We start from the raw sequence: 17,416 nt of genomic DNA on the forward strand, positions 1-17,416 counted from the left end.
AACTGTAATATTGCCTTAAAAGACGTCCTGTCTCGTCCCTAATGTTAAGTGTTGCCGTTTAGTGGATATTGCGCTATATATGTTCTAAAAAGCTCAATTTTTCAATTTACATTTTGGATTATACATGCTTTACTTTCAAATCTTTATCTTGCTCTAGTGTGTGATTTGGTATCCATCCATAACTATGCATTTGTATCTGAACATGGAAATTGTTTACCTTCAAAATTAACTGACTTGAAAGACATAATGATTACATATAGATATATGACATCTCACCGTGATATCCTTGAGAGCACCATCAGCCTCTGCTTGTTTCTCAGCCAAAATCACACTCTGGTCAGCAGCCTTTCTCTTCAGCTCATCTACCAACACTTTGGCATCGTTTAGTTTGGACACACCAGCCTAAAAAGGGAAAGAAGATCAACAATTAACATTGTCTCTATCTTTTTCTTTATCTGTACGTTGGAGGGGGGGGGGGGGGTCTTGGGCGGAGAGGGGAGATGAGGGGACCAACAATGTATTAAATATAATGATTATTTTGTTTTACAAGCAAAAGTCAATGAAAAATATTAAAACTAAATTTATTCCACGCTCTTCAAATTTTTACAGACTTCAGGGGGGGAAAAATCTCTATAAAACCCAGATGAACAATTTATCTCATCTTACTGTAGAATCTTACCTGAAGATGCTGTTGTTTTTCCACAATGCTGGCTTTCTTTTTCTCGTAGACAGCCTGGTACGTGTGCAGGAAGACCATGTACCTCCTGGGTGTCGCTCCGAGAGTGGAGCAAGACTCGTGTACATGAAGGAAACACTTCAACAGTTCTTCCCCACCAGACAATTTCTTCTTGTGACCTTTGGGCTCTCCGATGGAGCCACCTTCTATCTTTGGGGGTCGAGTCAGCAACATCCATGGAACCTGTCGTGAAAATCAAATGAAAAATGTGATCAATCATCTCACTACAAGGCAATTTTTATTCCAAGTTTTATGCAGAGGATATACAGTAACAAATTTCTTATCTCTGTGAAAAGCCTACAAGAACTTACTGATTTTTGATAATCAGATTTTTATTCATGAAAATATTTGTTGTTGTTGTTGCTGTTGTTGTTGTTGTTGTTGTTGCTGTTGTTGTTGTTGTTGTTGTTATTGTTGTTGTTGTTTTGGTATAAAAGATGTATGATCCAGGGTGTCTGCCAGAGTGACACATTGTCAAAAGAGGAAAACTATTCGGAATAGGGAATAGATTCTAGCTCAAGCTTTACAAAATGTGAAAATGAAAGCATTTTGTTTTTCTTTGATGAAAAGAAATAATAATAATAATAAACGTCGTATTTCAAAGTAAACGCAGTGAGGTGGCTTTTCCTTATGACTCCAAATATAAAGGATATCGTTTTTGAAATTAGAACAAGAAGCACCCAGAATGCATGAAATATATATGACCCCATAAAACATCGTAAAAGACAAGATTAAGTTGCCATTTTCAGACTTCACTGTGGACATAATCGTCTCCAACACCACGTGGTCAAAGCATTTAAGATTTGAGAAACAGGCATTTGTGAATGTGGAGATGGGAAGCGAGATGCCATGCATGTTTTTAAAAAATTACCTTGACCATGCTCTCCCTGCTCCAACCATCCATCCAGTTGACTGTACATTGTTTGTAAAGGGCTGGGTTGCTCTCACAGTTGAGAGTAAAGCTGCTATTCGTGTTGTCCATGACTAACACTGTGTGGAGATTGTTCATGACACCTGGTGGGGGAAATCAGCAGTTGGTGTAAAGATTCATTTCAATTTACTCTTCTATATAGCGCGTTTCATAGTTTTACATTGCTATAAATATTCTTGACACTACTTCATCAATCAGGTATTCCAGTGAGTTCTATGGAACTATATTTCTATTCTATATAGTTAAAGAGACCCAATCCGTTCTTGCAAATTTTATCTAAATGTAGATTCATGAGTGTGGCAATGTGGTCTTGTGGTATGACACTCGCCTTTGGATTGGAAGGTTCAGGGTTTGAGTCCCAGTCTGAGTGGTGCATAGTTGATTCCTTGGAAAAGGACTCACATTACTCACATTCTCTCACCATACTCAGGTGTAAAATGAGTGTCTGGATGTTATAGCATGGACTCTGACCGACAAAAAATTGTAACATTGTCAAACGGGCGTCATGTCTCATCCTATATGTAAAGTGTTGCTGTTGGCTAGGGACACCTTGTAAGGCACTTTGAGCACATTTACTGGATATTGTGCTATATAATTACTCATTTTTTTGTTTTTTTTTTAATTTTCATAGCCAGAGACTAATTCATAATGGTCGAGTTGAGAGGGTTAATGTCTGAAAAGTGCCAGTTGGAGGACTCTGAATTTTTGCATTAAAAGATTCTATTCAAACACTTATGACTGAGAACAATGAGGAATTAATTCTCGTACATCTGATAACATAAAATAAAACTTCCGATATCCCCAGGAGTCCAAAAGATATACTTGTACAAATACATTTTAAATGAAAGATACAAAAATAAGCTCATAGCACACACGACAATATCAAATACGACTTATTGGTAATTTAATCACCAAACGCATTTTTTTGAACAGCATCATCACTTTGTGAGTCTTTAACTACAAATTGTATAAACCATTATCATTTGCTTTAATTTTTTTCAGTTATATCTAAGTTTGTTACAGTTCATAATTTATAGAGAGTTTACAGAAAAGAAAAAAAATATGGTCAACTGCTGAAAATAAAGTGCAAGAAAATTGTAGAATTAAAAAAAAAAGTAGGCAAATAGGTGGTTAGTCAAGGAAGGAATTGAATTCTACAGAGCTGGTGAGCAACATGTGGAGGATTCATTATTTACATCAGCATAAATTCTTTAAGGGGGTCACAATAGCTCAGTTAGTAGAGCACTCGCTTCATACACAAAAGGTACCAAGATCGATCCCGGGTGCAGTTGAGATTTTTTCTGACCCCCCTTGTCCACCCAGTAGTGAGTGGGTAGCTGAGTCTGTTAGATTTGGTGGAAAGTACTTTGCGATAAACTAGCATCATATACAAAGGGTAGCAAGCAATTGCTACTGTCCGTTTCACACTATAGAACTTCGGCTCTGTAGGACTACTTTTTAAAAAAATTCTTTAAAAGATCTACGTCTACATTTTGGGACAAGAATACCAGGAAATGCTATTTGGGCACTCCATAAAACTTACGAGCTGCAAAGAAGCTGATCAGAGTTCCACGGAATCCGACCTCTGATGCCAGGTCTCTGAGGGGAGACAACAAGGGTTCCAGTTCTTCAGGTGTGTACAGCCCAGCAATTTCTCCAGCAGACAGCAACGAGTTGATCAGCTCCAGGAATTGAGGTTCTACAAAGTGGTGATCTTCTAGCAGAAGTACAACTTGTTCTCCTTCAATACCAGCCTGTTGCATCACCTATTAAAGAGATTCGACAACAACAACAAATGCTTTGTTGAAAATCTAGATAGTTCTTGCATACATTTATTACATTTGCTTTGTAGGGATGGGGAGTTGACTGCAAATATAGGGCAAGTATTCCACCAAGCATGAAATGAATTTGTATTTGGTAAATTGGTTGATAACTGATGCATTTTGTGGCTTTTACTTTTTAAAAACATTAATCATCAAATATGCAGAATTTATTGAGAATTTTGTTTTGTTTTTTTTTTTCAGTATTTTTTCAAAACATAAAAAGAGAAGAACTAGAATATTATTTTATTAATTATTTATTTTGATTATGATCAAAATACAAAGGATTCTACAATAGTACCGTCTTGAGATCATTCTTGAACTGTTTGATGCCGTAATTCCTGGAAACTTTGGGAGAGAAGAGCTGCATCTGATGCATATTGGCCACCACACTGACCGCTGTCCTGCGACCCACACCGCTACGGCCGGCCATCAGGAGTGATCCTCCTGGCTTGGTCAGCACTCGGTCAACATGGGCCATATTTTCTAGAACTTCTTTGAAGATGAGGATGTCCAACTCTCTGTTTTCTCTGCCTGATGGGGAGATAAATTCGTGGGATAGAAATATCCTCAACGTCTGATATTTTAGGGATCTCCAGAAAATATAAAGATCAATGATTTCCCCTTCTCCCCCCTCTCTCTCTCTCTCTCTCTCTCTCTCTCTCTCTCTCTCTCTCTCTCTCTCTCTCTCTCTATCTCTCTCTCTCTCCACCCCCCTATCTCTCTCTCCCCTCAAACAATGCTTTTTCCTCTCTCTGCTTTTTTCTTTAGTCTAATCGTTTGTCTGTCCATCTGTCTGTCTGTCTGTCTGTCTCTCTCTCTCTCTCTCTCTCTCTCTCTCTCTCTCTCTCTCTCTCTCTCTCTCTCTCTCTCTCTCTCGCTCTCTCTCTCTTACACACACACACACACACACACACACACAAACACACAAACCAAAGTTACATCATACATATGGAGATTACTGTCAACAAAAAAATAATTTTTTAAAATCTTACTGTACAGCCGTATCCCCTTGTCCACAACAGCCTTCAGATCTTCATCTGACAGTTTTCCCAGGGGTTTTCCAAACGGTGGAATGGGAGCACCTGCAGCAGCAGACTCTGACCTTGACCCCCATGTCACAAAGAAGGTCTCTTCAAATAGAAAAGAAAAAAGAAAAAAAAACAATGAACCTAAACGTCAGAAGAAAAAACAAAAGATTTTACAGATTCGAACCAGAATGGTTTACATAAATGAGTCAAGAGCTCTAACAATATTTCGTTACCGAGACCCCATTAACAATTTCAAGTCAAACTAAATAGTATGCCCTAAATGGTGCGTAAAATCAACAGAGGAAGGGGGGGGGGGCTAGAAAACGTGAATCAGTGGTCTTTAACTGGTAACTGAAAGGTTTTGGGTTCAAGATTAGCCATTCATGCTATTCTATGTAGCCTTGAGTAAGTCAAATCGCTCAAGCTCACGGGGGAACTTTACCTATCCAGAATATTCTTATCACTTGAAAATAATAACAAAATATTTTAGGGATTGAAAAAGTATGTAAGGATAAGAAAGGAGGGGAAAAAAAGAAAAAGAAGAAGAAAGAATTTCCCCTGACCAAATAAAAGACTGGAGACAAGTTTGGGTATTATGGAAAAAGAAAAAAAAAACACACACACACTATGGGGCAATGCACCAATATCCTTCACTGGTGTGAGGCTAAATAAAGCAATAATCACTTTGTCAAATAAAAAAGGATTTATTTCACTTTGTGCCTGGCCCATATTCCATGGATTATTTGGTAAAACAAAAACAAAAATATAATTTAATGGATCGATTCACTTACTGTCAATATTATCAAATATATTGGAGGACCAATCAGATCGCACGACAGACATGAGCATGTTGTCAAATTTGCTCCTATTGTCCGCACCCACTATCCTGTCCCTGAAGAGTCTCTGTGCCTCGTACACCCACGCCTCCAGGACAGTGTCTGCCGAGCTGTCTTTGGTGTCCGCCATCAGGTCGTACCGCAGCAATCCCAAGATCCAACTGGTCAGGTCTCTTGGTGTGAACAAGTAATGGCTGTAATCGTCTATGGTAAACCTGGTCCTCAACTGTATGGGGAAAAAAACCCAATCAAAGTCATGATTTGCAGGCCTTTTCAATTCATTTTTCATTGATAATAAATCTATACCATGTAAATCGCTATGAAAATCCAATCAAATAAGAGCTGACAATAATCTTAACTAAAAAAAAAAGGAACGAAAGGGGGGGGGGGAAAAGGGGGGGGGGGCAGCAAAAACAGAAAATAATGGGAAAAAAAATGAAAAGTAACAGACATGAGCAAATATGAGTTTTAATGTAAAGAATTTAAGTGTAACAATCTTCTTCCCAATAACGTACATCTTCTTCCCAAAAACTTACATCTTCTTCCCAAAAACTTACATCACAAAGTGTGAAATCCTTACTTAGAGAAAGAAAGTGAGCAATTTGTTGTGATGAGTTGTGATGACTCTTAACAAAGTCAATGGACCAATCTTAACAAAGTTTATTTTAAGTAAGCAATGCCATGAAAATACCAAAGTGAAAAATCAGGGAGCAGGCACTAGTGTAAGATAAAGTAAAGATCTGAAAAAGTTTGTATGAAACAGGGTCAGACAAAACAAATAGAAAAATACAAGAAAGAAATTATCCCAAAAAAATCAACCAGCTTCGAGGCTGTCTGATTTTTATTTTATTTTATTTTTCTCTGCTTTGCCTGGCACTGTTTCGTACAGACTTTTTCAGATCTTGAATGCCATGAGAAGGAAAGCGATATTTCAAGGCTTGTTTTGTTTCTATGACTGCCATTATATTCCAAAACGTAATTATTTGGAGGTAAGAAGATGATATCATAACAGTGAATTTACAGTCCAACCCACCTGTTCATAAAACTGCACCATACATCCTGCCAGAGCGTGGATCTTGGAGCTGTTTCCCCACACTGGGTGTTTTCCAAGCTGTCGATGCAAAACTGGCTTCAGGTATGCTGAGTAGATCGTCTGGAGCTGTTCCCGGTCTGGGTAGCTGGTTGGGGTAGAATAAGTTTTAGAAAACACAAAATACAAAAACAGAAGCCTATGAGTGTTTGTTGCATCATTGTGTCCATTTCTTATATAAAAAACTGGTTCAATGTTAGAGGGATTTAAAATTTAATCTTTCAGAGCCATTAAGCCCATGAAGCCAAAGCTTATCCCGGTTTCTATATCGTGAAATGGACAATGGTAATTGCTTGCTACCTTTGAATAGGACATTAGTCCATTGCAAAGTAATTTCTGTCAGGTTGAACAGATCCTACTCAATCACTGATATGATGGGTGGACAATTAAAAAATTAATTACGCCCTTTCGGGATGGCATCATAAGATATCGTCGCCTAGGCATTCCATGAAGGAATATAGATAATCCATCAAACAGGATGTCTGATGTCAACAGGAATCACCCATGTTGTCACAGTGAAAAATTTGAGGATTTATAATCTTGCCCTTTGAAAGTTGTGAGTTTCTATTTTAACAAATCCATCTTAAAAAGAAAAAGAAATCAAAACTCAGTGATTGATTTACCCAACATTACAGATCCTGACCACCGATGTAAACCTGGTGCTGAGTTTGTGTCTCCCTAGAGTTGACCCAGCATTCATACTGGCCACGATCTGAACACCCTCCAGCCCCACCCACTCCAGGTTGGAGTCATAAAATCCGTTGTAAGTCACAACCTGTAGGGTAAAACAGAATTATCAATTCAAGAGTTTATGCATCATAGTAAAATATCTTTTCTTATCTTCTAAAAGGCTGACTAGGACAATATATCATTTCAATGTCTTATACTTGACATGATATTGAAACAGTCTTAGTGAATCAGATTTGTTTATGATTATGAAAAACATTAATAATTAACTCTTAAACTTGTCAAGATAACCAGCATTTCTTGTGTCAAAGTTACTGCTATTCCAAATGTTAACAATACGATGAACTAAAGAATGTTGTCTAAATTTAGTTTTACATTTTGAAAAATAAATTTTGAATTGTTGCCTAATAAAAAGAAAAAGAAATTAAAAAAAGAAAGATTGAATGAAAGAACGAACAAAAAAAAAATTCAAATAATAATGATAATACTAAAATGTGTGTCCTGATTTAAACTATGGATTGTTTTCATTCAATCATTTTCATGTAATGAGAGTGATATTTTTTTAAAGACAATAATATTCTATTTAAAAAACCTAATGGTACAAACCATTTTTCCGCAAAATTTAAATAAAAATTAATTTGATATAAATAATAACCACTCTTAACCTTAAATAAAGATAAAAACATTGGATTAAAAGAAAGAGGTTTAAAACACGTATATATAAATAAATAGTGACAATGTCTACCTACCTGTTGTAAGAAGGCAATCATTTGACAGGTGCCCCATTTGTCTGGCTTGGGCAGATTGATGTCCTTGAGGTAAAGCAGGAGACGCTCACAGTCCTTGGGTCGATACACGCGACCAGTGTTGGTGGAGATCACCATACACATCTGACTCAACTTCTGCAAGATGTGGTCGGGACTCGTCTGTGCCGAGCAATGCACCATGGCCACTTGGGTGGAACGCAGTCGTTCGAAGGCGTGGTGGAGGAGAAGTCTGGAAGATGGTGACAGATGATGATAATGGTGACAGATGATGATGATGGTGACAGATGATGATGATGATGGTGGTGGTGATGATGATGATGATGATGATGATGATGAGGATGGTGGAGATGATGATGATGATGATGATGATGATGATGATGATGATGATGATGATGATGATGATGATGATGATGATGGCGGTGGTGATGATGATGATGATGATGATGGTGTTGATGATGATGACGATGATGATGACGATGATCGTGACAACAATAACAATAATAGTGGAGTACAGACAAACACAGCAACACCACTCACCCTTTCCCGCACCCATCAGGACCACAAATAATGAAAGGCTGTTTGTTCTCCTGGTCCAGCCAGGGTAGGAAGTAATCCAAGGCTCGTAGAACGTCACTAGTTTGAATGACGGGAAGGGATGACGACGATGTGAAGTGGTCGGCACTCAAATGTTCCACATTCTAGGGAAGGAAGGAATGGAATTCACAGTTACTGACTGAGAATATTTTAAAGAGCTGAAAAGGTGTGTATGAAACAATGTCAGATCAAAGGGAGAAAAACAAGAGATCAGCCTGCCTTTCCTACTCCTTTTGATGTTTTAATTGCACCTTGCACTATCAAAGAATGGAAAGCTCTTCCCGAATCATGTGTGAACACAACTCAAATTTAGGAACATTCAAACGAAGAATATCAACATTCTTCAGCCTAAACACCAACAATGGCTGTCACATTCAACAACTCTCTCCGCCCTCGAATACAAATACTCAGAATTGAGTCGACTTTGAGTAACATTCACATTCACATTCACATTCAGATCAGATACAATGAAGATTTTTTTCTTATACAGATTTGTTTCGTACGTCACAAAATATTATGAAAAATCTTTTGTCATATAAATATTAACTTAATACCGTTTATGTAAAGTTTATTATGCTGCACAAAATGATGTACAAATTGTACGTATTGCTCTTGAGTTTGAGTTTCAAAAACATCAATTTTTGTGTTGGGTAAAAATGGCGTTTTTTGAAAAATTCTGAAAATGATCAGAAACGTAGAAAGTTAAGTCTACAGTTGTCCTAAATCTTAAAAATTTGAGGAAATGCAAAGGATTCTAAGAAAATTGTTTTCTTTGACTTATAATAAGCAAAAGAGAAATCCATCTTTTAGAAGAGAAATTTTAACAATAGAACTCAACCAAAATTGACATTAAAATATGCTCCTTTTATGACACGCCTGTTTTTTTGTTGTTTTTTTTTTGTTTGTTGCTTTAGGTCTCTTCCAACACAATTGAGGTTATATGAGAGACCGCTGAAACAAAAAAACAAGCAATCTAACAAAAATAGTACAAATGTAAATCAAAATCATAACCTAAAGATATCATAAGCTAAATTATAAATAACCAAGAACAAACAGGCAGAAGATTTACAGAAAAAAAAATATCCCCTGTCAAAAATACAATCACAAACCAAAGAAGCAGGATAGGCTAGTAAAGAGAAGAAGAAATGACATCACTATCGGATCGTACACCCATGCGAACATCATAGGTATATGATTCAAGGGTGATGCTCCCATCCAACCACCCGCTACACGCCTGTTTTATATAAAGTGCAATATGTGGTGGACATAATATGTGTATCAAATTGGATACTTTAAAAAAGAGATTAGAAAGAAAAGTAGAACGAAATTGATTTGATCTCCTTTACTCTTTCTGACCATTTTATTATTTACTCACTTTACACGTCTATACATGTGTTCACATATTTGGTATAATTTCTTAAAGGACCGAAAACACATCAAGGATGTATGGCGCACAATTTTAAAAGACATTAGGCAGTCCTGTGCTATTAATATACAACAATAGTAGTAGTGTACATAAATATCTTTCCCAAGGCAAAAGAACCAAAATGGAGAGCCACCATTAACCCCTGATTAAATAGGTAGTAGTCTCGGTAATGATAAATGATTTCAGATATTTCTGTGACCTCTAACGACTGCATCAATGCCAGATGGCTTGTAATCAATTTTATATCTTTATGTATTTCAATCCATTGGAAGATCAGATAGCCCAGTGGTTAGAACACTTGCCTCAAGTGCAAAGGGACCAAAATAATCTCAGTGCAGTTGGGATATTTTCTGACCAATCTGTCCTCCGTGTGGTATTCTGTGTTGCTTGATCTGTTTGATCTTATGGAAAATACTTTGCAATAGACTATAATCCTGTCCAAAGGGTAGTAAGTAAGAAATTGTTACTGTCCATTTAATGCCACAGAAACAGGATAAACTTCAGCCCCAGGGAACTTGCGGGACTCTTAGATTGGTGAAAAGAACTTTGTGATAGACCAAAGTCTTATCCAAAGGGTAACAAGCAAGTTTTTTGTCTGTTTAATGTAACAATAATCGGGATAAACTGAAGCACTTTAATGGCCATTTCTTTATAATCTTTCGAGCTATGAAACACACAGAAATAATAATTACTCATTTCACACAATTTCTACCTACAAGCAAAATAAATAAAAATTAAAACGAAACAAAAACAAACAAACAAACAAAACAAAAATAAATAAATAAAAAGCCCAACCCTGCCAATCCACCACCATTCCATAAACAAATCAACACAATAATACACCAATGCAATTAGCCAATGCAAATGTAGCATCTCTCATCAATAACCAACACATTCAACCAATGAAATGTATAGCCTTTCCAATTATAACTAAAATGATACACCGATATCAACTTAAGATCCAAAAAGTGGCGTACGATTCTATGAATCACAAGACAGATAAAATAATACCAGAAAAAAAATATATCCAAAAACATCAGTCTTGATTTCTAAACTGGGTTTTGAACCTCAGGCCTTTTGATTGCCAGACAGATGCACCACCAATAGAAAGCACCATACGCAAGCTAAGGATAAATATGCACTGTTTCGTACACCACTTTTTGGATGTTTTCTTCCACCACACAAGAAAGTCATCTCCAATTTCTCCAAGCCATTAAAATCTTAAAGATATGTTTACATACAAAACAGAGTGTTAGTAAACTTTTTTTTTTATTTAAACAAATGATGACACATATTACGAAATTACAAACTTCAAAAAATATTTAGACAAAAATTTAAAAAAGAAGATAAACTAGAATTGATTTACTTCATATAAATTTTTTTTTTTTAATTAAGCCTTTCCACCACGACATCATAAGATACGTCGCCTTGGCATTCCACGAAGGAATATGAATGATTCATCAAACAAGATATCTGGTGTCAACAGGAATCACCCATGTTGTCCGAGTGAGCAAATTGGGGGTTAATATTCTTGCCCAAGGGAAAAAGATGAAAGTGCCTGAAGCGGGGGTCGAACCTGGGACTTTGGGGTCACAGTGCAATGACTTAACCACTCGGCCACTCACCCCCTTTTACTTCATATAGCAGAAAAAAAGAAATCATTTAAAAATTAGTAAAAGACAACGCTTTTCCTAAAAAAAAATAGTAATAGGCAAATTAAGAAATGATTCGAATGCAAATAATAAGAATCCAAAATGCTGCCTATTTCTATAATTGAGTAAGAAATCATAAATCAAATTTAAAGAGAGATTTTTGAACTATTTGTGCAAATGTTCATAAATCATAAATTAAGAAAATAAGGGATAATAATAATTTAAAAAACAAACAACGAAATCATAAGAATCGTTTATGAATGGCCAATGTAAATAGTGGGTGTGAACGTAAGACCTACCCGTCCAACCACGGCTGGGGCCTGTGAAATTAATCATTTTGGTTACATAATAAAATCAATCAGAGACAGAGCGTTGTATAAAGAATAGAAAGGTAAGAAAAACAGGGGGTGGAGAGAAAGAGAGAGAGAGAGAGAGAATGAGAGAGAGAGGAGAGAGAGAGAGAAAGAGAAAGAGAGAGAGAGAGAGAGAGAATGAGAGAGAGAATGAGAGAGAGGAGAGAGAGAGAGAAAGAGAGAGAGAGAAAGAGAGAGAGAGAGAGAGAGAGAGAGAGAGAGAGAGAGAGAGAGAGAGAGAAATTTGAGGATAGATTTGTAAAAAGAAACATTGTTGTGTAACACTGTGGTGCGTGTGCATGTGTGCGATTGTGTGAGTGTGGATTTGTTTTGAAGGAATCGACATCAAGGATTCTATCAAACATGGATAGATCCCCCCCCCCCTCCCCCCCCCCCACCCTGGTGTTTTGAAAATTTAAGGACTGTTTCAATGTCTAAGACACTCTTGTGACTATGATTACAGTGGTAACGATGAGATGATGATGATGGTGACTATGATGATTATGATGATTAAGATGATGATGATGGTGGTGATGGTGATGATGATGAAGTTTTAGTGGACTGATAAAGAACTTAACAAGTGTGTATGAAAGGTGCCAGACAAAGCAAGAAAGAAAAATACCCAAAAAAAAAAAAACATCCCAAAAAACCAGTCGACCTCGACTGATGGTTTTTTATTTTTGTATTTTTCTTTCTTGTTTTGTCTGGCACCTTTCATACACACTTGTTCAGTTTTTTTTATCTTTCACTGGTGCCTGCTCCTTAATTTCTTAATTTGATATTTTAGTGGACTAATGAGTTGGGATAGAAAAGAAGTCCTATTCCTAGCTATAACTCCAAGTAAAAAAGAATTCCCTTACCTCGGCACTGTATTGCATAAGCCTTCCCATGTCGGTGTCAAAGAACGTGTCCAGGGGACGGCGGGAGTCAGGAGGTGACTCGCCAGTCCAAGAGAAGATCTGGAAATATCAAACATAAAACATTCTATATGACATTTTTAAAATGTCGGTGAGAGAGAGAGAGAGCTCTAAGATTGACCTGAGTTAGAAACGATCTTTTTTGGGATCGTGGATAGCTCATATGGTACAGTCACGCTCTCACTGGCCAGGAGGAGTTGTCGTACCAATAAGGTCGCGGGTTCAAACCCCATCACCGCCGCGAAAACTTTTTATTCTCTATTGTCTTCTGGCACTTTCCTACTCACTCATCTCTTGTTGTTACCAACATAAAATGCCTGCTCCACTCACTTTTCTATATGACATTTACCCCAACAAAGAGTGGGCGAGGGGGAAAAAAAACCCAATAAATTATTTGTTGCAACAGATTTTGATTGTAAAATTTGATATTGTCGACTGCAATTCATAAAGATAATGATGATGATGATGATGATGATGATGATGATGATGATGATGATGATGATGATGATGATGATGATGATGATGATGATTATGATGATGATATGATGATGATGATGATAATAATAATAATAATAATAATAATAATAATAATAATAATAATAATAATAATAATAATAATAATAATAATAATAACGTCCACTAAACATGCTCAAGGTGGTGGTCCCAAGCTATCAGCAACGCTTAACATGTAGGACGAGAAACAACGTCTGTTAGACAATGTTACATTTTTTTTCTGACAGAGACAATGCAGTTGACAGCCAGGCACTCATTTTATACCCGAGTATGGTGAGAGAATGCGAGTAAAGTGCCTTTTCCAAGGACTCAACTATACACCGCTCAGAGCAGAACTCAACCTCTGAACCCTCCAGCTCAAAGGCGAGAGTCCTACCACTAAACCACATAGCCACACTCAAAAAATCATGTAAACGTTCTATACTTAATCTCCAATAATAAATACAACTGGAATAGACACGAATAATCAATAAATTTGACTTGACCTCCTTGGCAAAAACTTCTCTAGAGCCCTCACTGAGGTTGCCACCCAGACCATGTATGAGAGACACGGCAAAGTGAGCCTTGTTCTGGATGTGGTGGAGATGGGACAGCCCGTTCAGCACGATGCCCACCAGACTTGTCTCTACCACCAGGTCATTCTATACAAAAACAAGGGGAAAGAAGATTGTTTTACCGTCCTTGCTTGAAATAACCAAAAAAAAAAAGGAATAAGTTTTAACTTTAACATTCTCAGTTACATTTTGAAACCTATGTGGAGTATATGTTGGGAAAAGCACATCATTTTACCCCTCCCCATATATAGTAATGCATTATGATAATGAGTGGACAATAATTATTTGTTATGTTAGATTATAAAGCGTTAAATTTCACTAAAATTGGATTTTTAAAAAAGAAGTATCATTAAATATTTTTGAAAATGTCTTTTATTCAGAGATAATGAAATCAGAATTGACTGAGGGACAGAATAAAAGATTTCATACACTCTTCCATTTTGCATGCCACAAGCTCGTACAGCAATTAGGAACATGTTCGGAATTCCAAAAGCAAGAGTGTAAGAATCTATATTTGTAAAATTGTAATGGGCACCCTTATAGAAATGCTTTCTTGTTTATATATATATATATAAATACATGACTTTCCAACATATAGGAATATATAATGAGTATAATGGGTATAATATTATTTCTGAACAAAAACAGTCTATATTATATAACTAAACCAACTATATATAACTAAACCAATGACAGATGGAAAATCTGCACTGATGAATGTTATATCAAAAATAGTTGACAATTAAAGGGACACAATTTATTTGTCACATACTTTTCATGAAAGAGCCCATATTGGTAAAAAAAAAAAAATATTGCATCTGCTAGAAAGTATTTTAATGCCATTTTGAATATTGAAAAGATTGACTCATTCACCTGTTTGAGCACCCATTGCAGTCCCCTGTAGAAATGGTCTTCTATCCAACCAGCCAACACTTGCTGGTCGTTCTCAGGTTGCATCTTCAACCAGGCATTGACCAAGGCTTTCACATCCACGTCCTCATCGCTGTGGACATAAATATAAAAAATTGTCCCCGTTGTTTTGTTGTTTAGTTTAATTTATCTCTTTAAAATATACTGTTTGTTTTTTTAACAATAGTTTTGTTTCGTATATTTATTTTTCAGAATGACAGATTTTAATTTTCCAACTTCAGATTAAATTTATATGGAGAGTAGATAACATTTGACTTTATAACAATCACATAACATTACTGTATATGAAAGATAAAACTCTTAGGCACAAGGAGGCTATGAGGGATGAATCTCAATGGTAATATAATGATGTTTTAGAAAGCGAAATAAATATTTAGAAACAAAAAAAAACCAAAAAAGAACAAAATATAGACAGTCCATAATATAATAATAACCAATTTCATAAATACAAAACTGTTTGTTTGTTTGTATTTTATCAAAACACTCCGAATACAAAATATAAAATATTTTTTTTTTTTTTCATTCTAATCTAATTTTCAGAAGACAGAAGAATTATATAAAGAAACCAAAAAAAAAAGGAACAACAAGAAAGTGTTTTACCTCAAGAAAATCATTCCCATACGAGAGATGGTGGCAGGAGAAGCACAGCTCAAATCGTGTGTCTCAAACAGGAAGTTGACATTGGGTCCAAACTGAATTCTCTCTCCTGAAGGCATGGTCAGCAGACGGTTGTCATCTAGGACAGAGTTCAAGGACTCAATCCACTCGGGGTCAATGTCACCATCACACACAGTCCAAGACTGCACCTCTGTAAAATGAAGTAGAGTATTCAATATTAAGACACATAGGAGGATGGTAATTGTAATAAGATTATCAGGAAGAGATAAAGTAATGCTAAACTACTAGAATCTGTGGACTGTAAAAAGTAATGAACAAAAATGACTGTAACAGCTTTGAAAAAATAACAAAATAAAACATGGAATGTTTCAAGCTCAAAACCCTTCTACAACCAATGACATAAACAACAAAAACATAAATACATTGCATACGTCTGGATTTTAAGTGAGGTGTCAATGTTTGTTTTCATTGATTTTGTTGTTGGCTGAAAAAGGGTTTTGAGCCTGGAACATTCCAGGCTGAAAAATGGTTTTGAGCCTGGAACGTTCCGTATTTGGTACTTTGTTATTTTTTAAAGCTATTACTATTATCTTCATATTCGTTCATTACTTTTATAAGTATGATTACTGACCATTTCATTCTCATAAATCACTATAAATCCTATAAATTCATGATCGAGTCGATGGAGGACGTGTGCAGATCATTTCAGTGCCTGAATCTCAAAATTGAAATATACAAAATGAATCATGTACATGATATAAAATTTACACTATTCATATATGGCTTATTGTTTTAAAGAGCTTATGAGATGTATGACTTATGTATTATGCAAAACAGTATTAAACTGTGTGTGAGAAGAGACTGCATGGCAAGCAAGTGCTTGGAGACTATTATACACAGGGTAAAGCGAGCACTATACAAAACTAAAAAGAGTCCTTCAGACCCAATAAGTACCTGCAGCCAGAGTTTAACCCAGTTTCTATAGCATGAAATGGACAAAGGTAATTGCTTGCTATCCTTACGATAGGATGCTAGTCTATCGCAAACAGACCAAGAAACCCAATCACTCAAAGGGGGTCAGAAAAAAACCTCAACTGTACCCAGGGTCGATTGTCCAAACTCAACGCAACACTAACCTTGAGGCTCCCTGACCATTTGTCTGGCACTGTAGGTCAACACACCGTCCGTCCATTCTCGTGTATCCATGTCAATCTGACCCAACAGCTGTGGAGTCAAAGTTGGAAGAAATATGTTAATTGCTTTGAACAGGTTGATTAAGTTTGAAGGTGGTCCTGATAGTTACATTGACTGAGTATCCATACACTTGGAAACACATTCAGTTTGAATGTATCGAAAATCCTGTTTTCACCAAAAAGTAATTTTGACAGAAAATATTTTGCAAAAAAAAGACCAGCTTTCTACACATAGAGTAGCAAGCAATTGTTATTTTCTGTTTATTGTGAAGTGATTTTACAAAAATATCATATTTTTTGCAGGTGACCTTCGCTCATATATAGCCTCTTGGGAGAATATCTGAGAAATGAGTTATTGAATATGATATGCCCACTAAATATGATAAAAACATGGAAATGCTCTATATAAATATGCACATTCAATTATTTGTTGTATATTTATCTTTGTATTTACTCATTTCATTTACTGGTCAAAATGAATGTGAGTCAACTTACCTGAGTCCTAGGCATGGCCTTGGGATTCATGACGTACTGTTTGACCTCCTTGCCCTGTTTGATCATGGCCAGTCTTAGAATCTTCCATAGAGTTGTCTTCCCTGATCCACTTGGGCCCACGATGACCACGCCCATTCTCTGTCTCAACTGCTCATACAGCTCTAGAGCTTTCTTCACCTGGACAGAAAAAAATAAAAGACAAGATTGCACCTTGGTAGCTAGTTATCAATATATGCTGCCTGTAGCTTTTTATCCAAAGGAAAATTAATATGA

General features: G+C 36.3%; 1 protein-coding gene across 7 annotated transcripts in view; it reads right to left on the bottom strand.

Annotated features, from left to right (window-relative positions):
* The window catches only part of LOC144970039 (cytoplasmic dynein 2 heavy chain 1-like), an 85,515-nt gene that overhangs the window by 38,697 nt on the left and 29,402 nt on the right, over positions 1 to 17,416 (bottom strand). For 4 of the 7 annotated variants that reach the window (XM_078909233.1, XM_078909229.1, XM_078909230.1 and 1 more), the window contains exons 37-54: positions 17,144 to 17,320; positions 16,592 to 16,679; positions 15,438 to 15,645; positions 14,781 to 14,910; positions 13,839 to 13,994; positions 12,784 to 12,882; positions 11,870 to 11,890; positions 8,436 to 8,596; positions 7,881 to 8,127; positions 7,068 to 7,219; positions 6,388 to 6,532; positions 5,310 to 5,580; positions 4,483 to 4,620; positions 3,789 to 4,021; positions 3,211 to 3,433; positions 1,608 to 1,750; positions 680 to 919; positions 277 to 402 (exon numbers count right to left, since the gene is read on the bottom strand). In XM_078909233.1, the coding sequence (XP_078765359.1) occupies positions 277 to 402; positions 680 to 919; positions 1,608 to 1,750; positions 3,211 to 3,433; positions 3,789 to 4,021; positions 4,483 to 4,620; positions 5,310 to 5,580; positions 6,388 to 6,532; positions 7,068 to 7,219; positions 7,881 to 8,127; positions 8,436 to 8,596; positions 11,870 to 11,890; positions 12,784 to 12,882; positions 13,839 to 13,994; positions 14,781 to 14,910; positions 15,438 to 15,645; positions 16,592 to 16,679; positions 17,144 to 17,320 (2,958 nt within the window). The remainder of the gene's footprint in view (positions 1 to 276; positions 403 to 679; positions 920 to 1,607; positions 1,751 to 3,210; positions 3,434 to 3,788; positions 4,022 to 4,482; positions 4,621 to 5,309; positions 5,581 to 6,387; positions 6,533 to 7,067; positions 7,220 to 7,880; positions 8,128 to 8,435; positions 8,597 to 11,869; positions 11,891 to 12,783; positions 12,883 to 13,838; positions 13,995 to 14,780; positions 14,911 to 15,437; positions 15,646 to 16,591; positions 16,680 to 17,143; positions 17,321 to 17,416) is intronic. The other 3 variants (XM_078909234.1, XM_078909232.1, XM_078909228.1) reach the window with 1 other exon arrangement.

The sequence above is a fragment of the Berghia stephanieae genome, chromosome 4, assembly GCF_034508935.2.
Source record: "Berghia stephanieae isolate SIO BIC M18660-M18661 chromosome 4, UCSD_Bste_1.3, whole genome shotgun sequence".
NCBI lineage: Eukaryota > Metazoa > Mollusca > Gastropoda > Nudibranchia > Aeolidiidae > Berghia > Berghia stephanieae.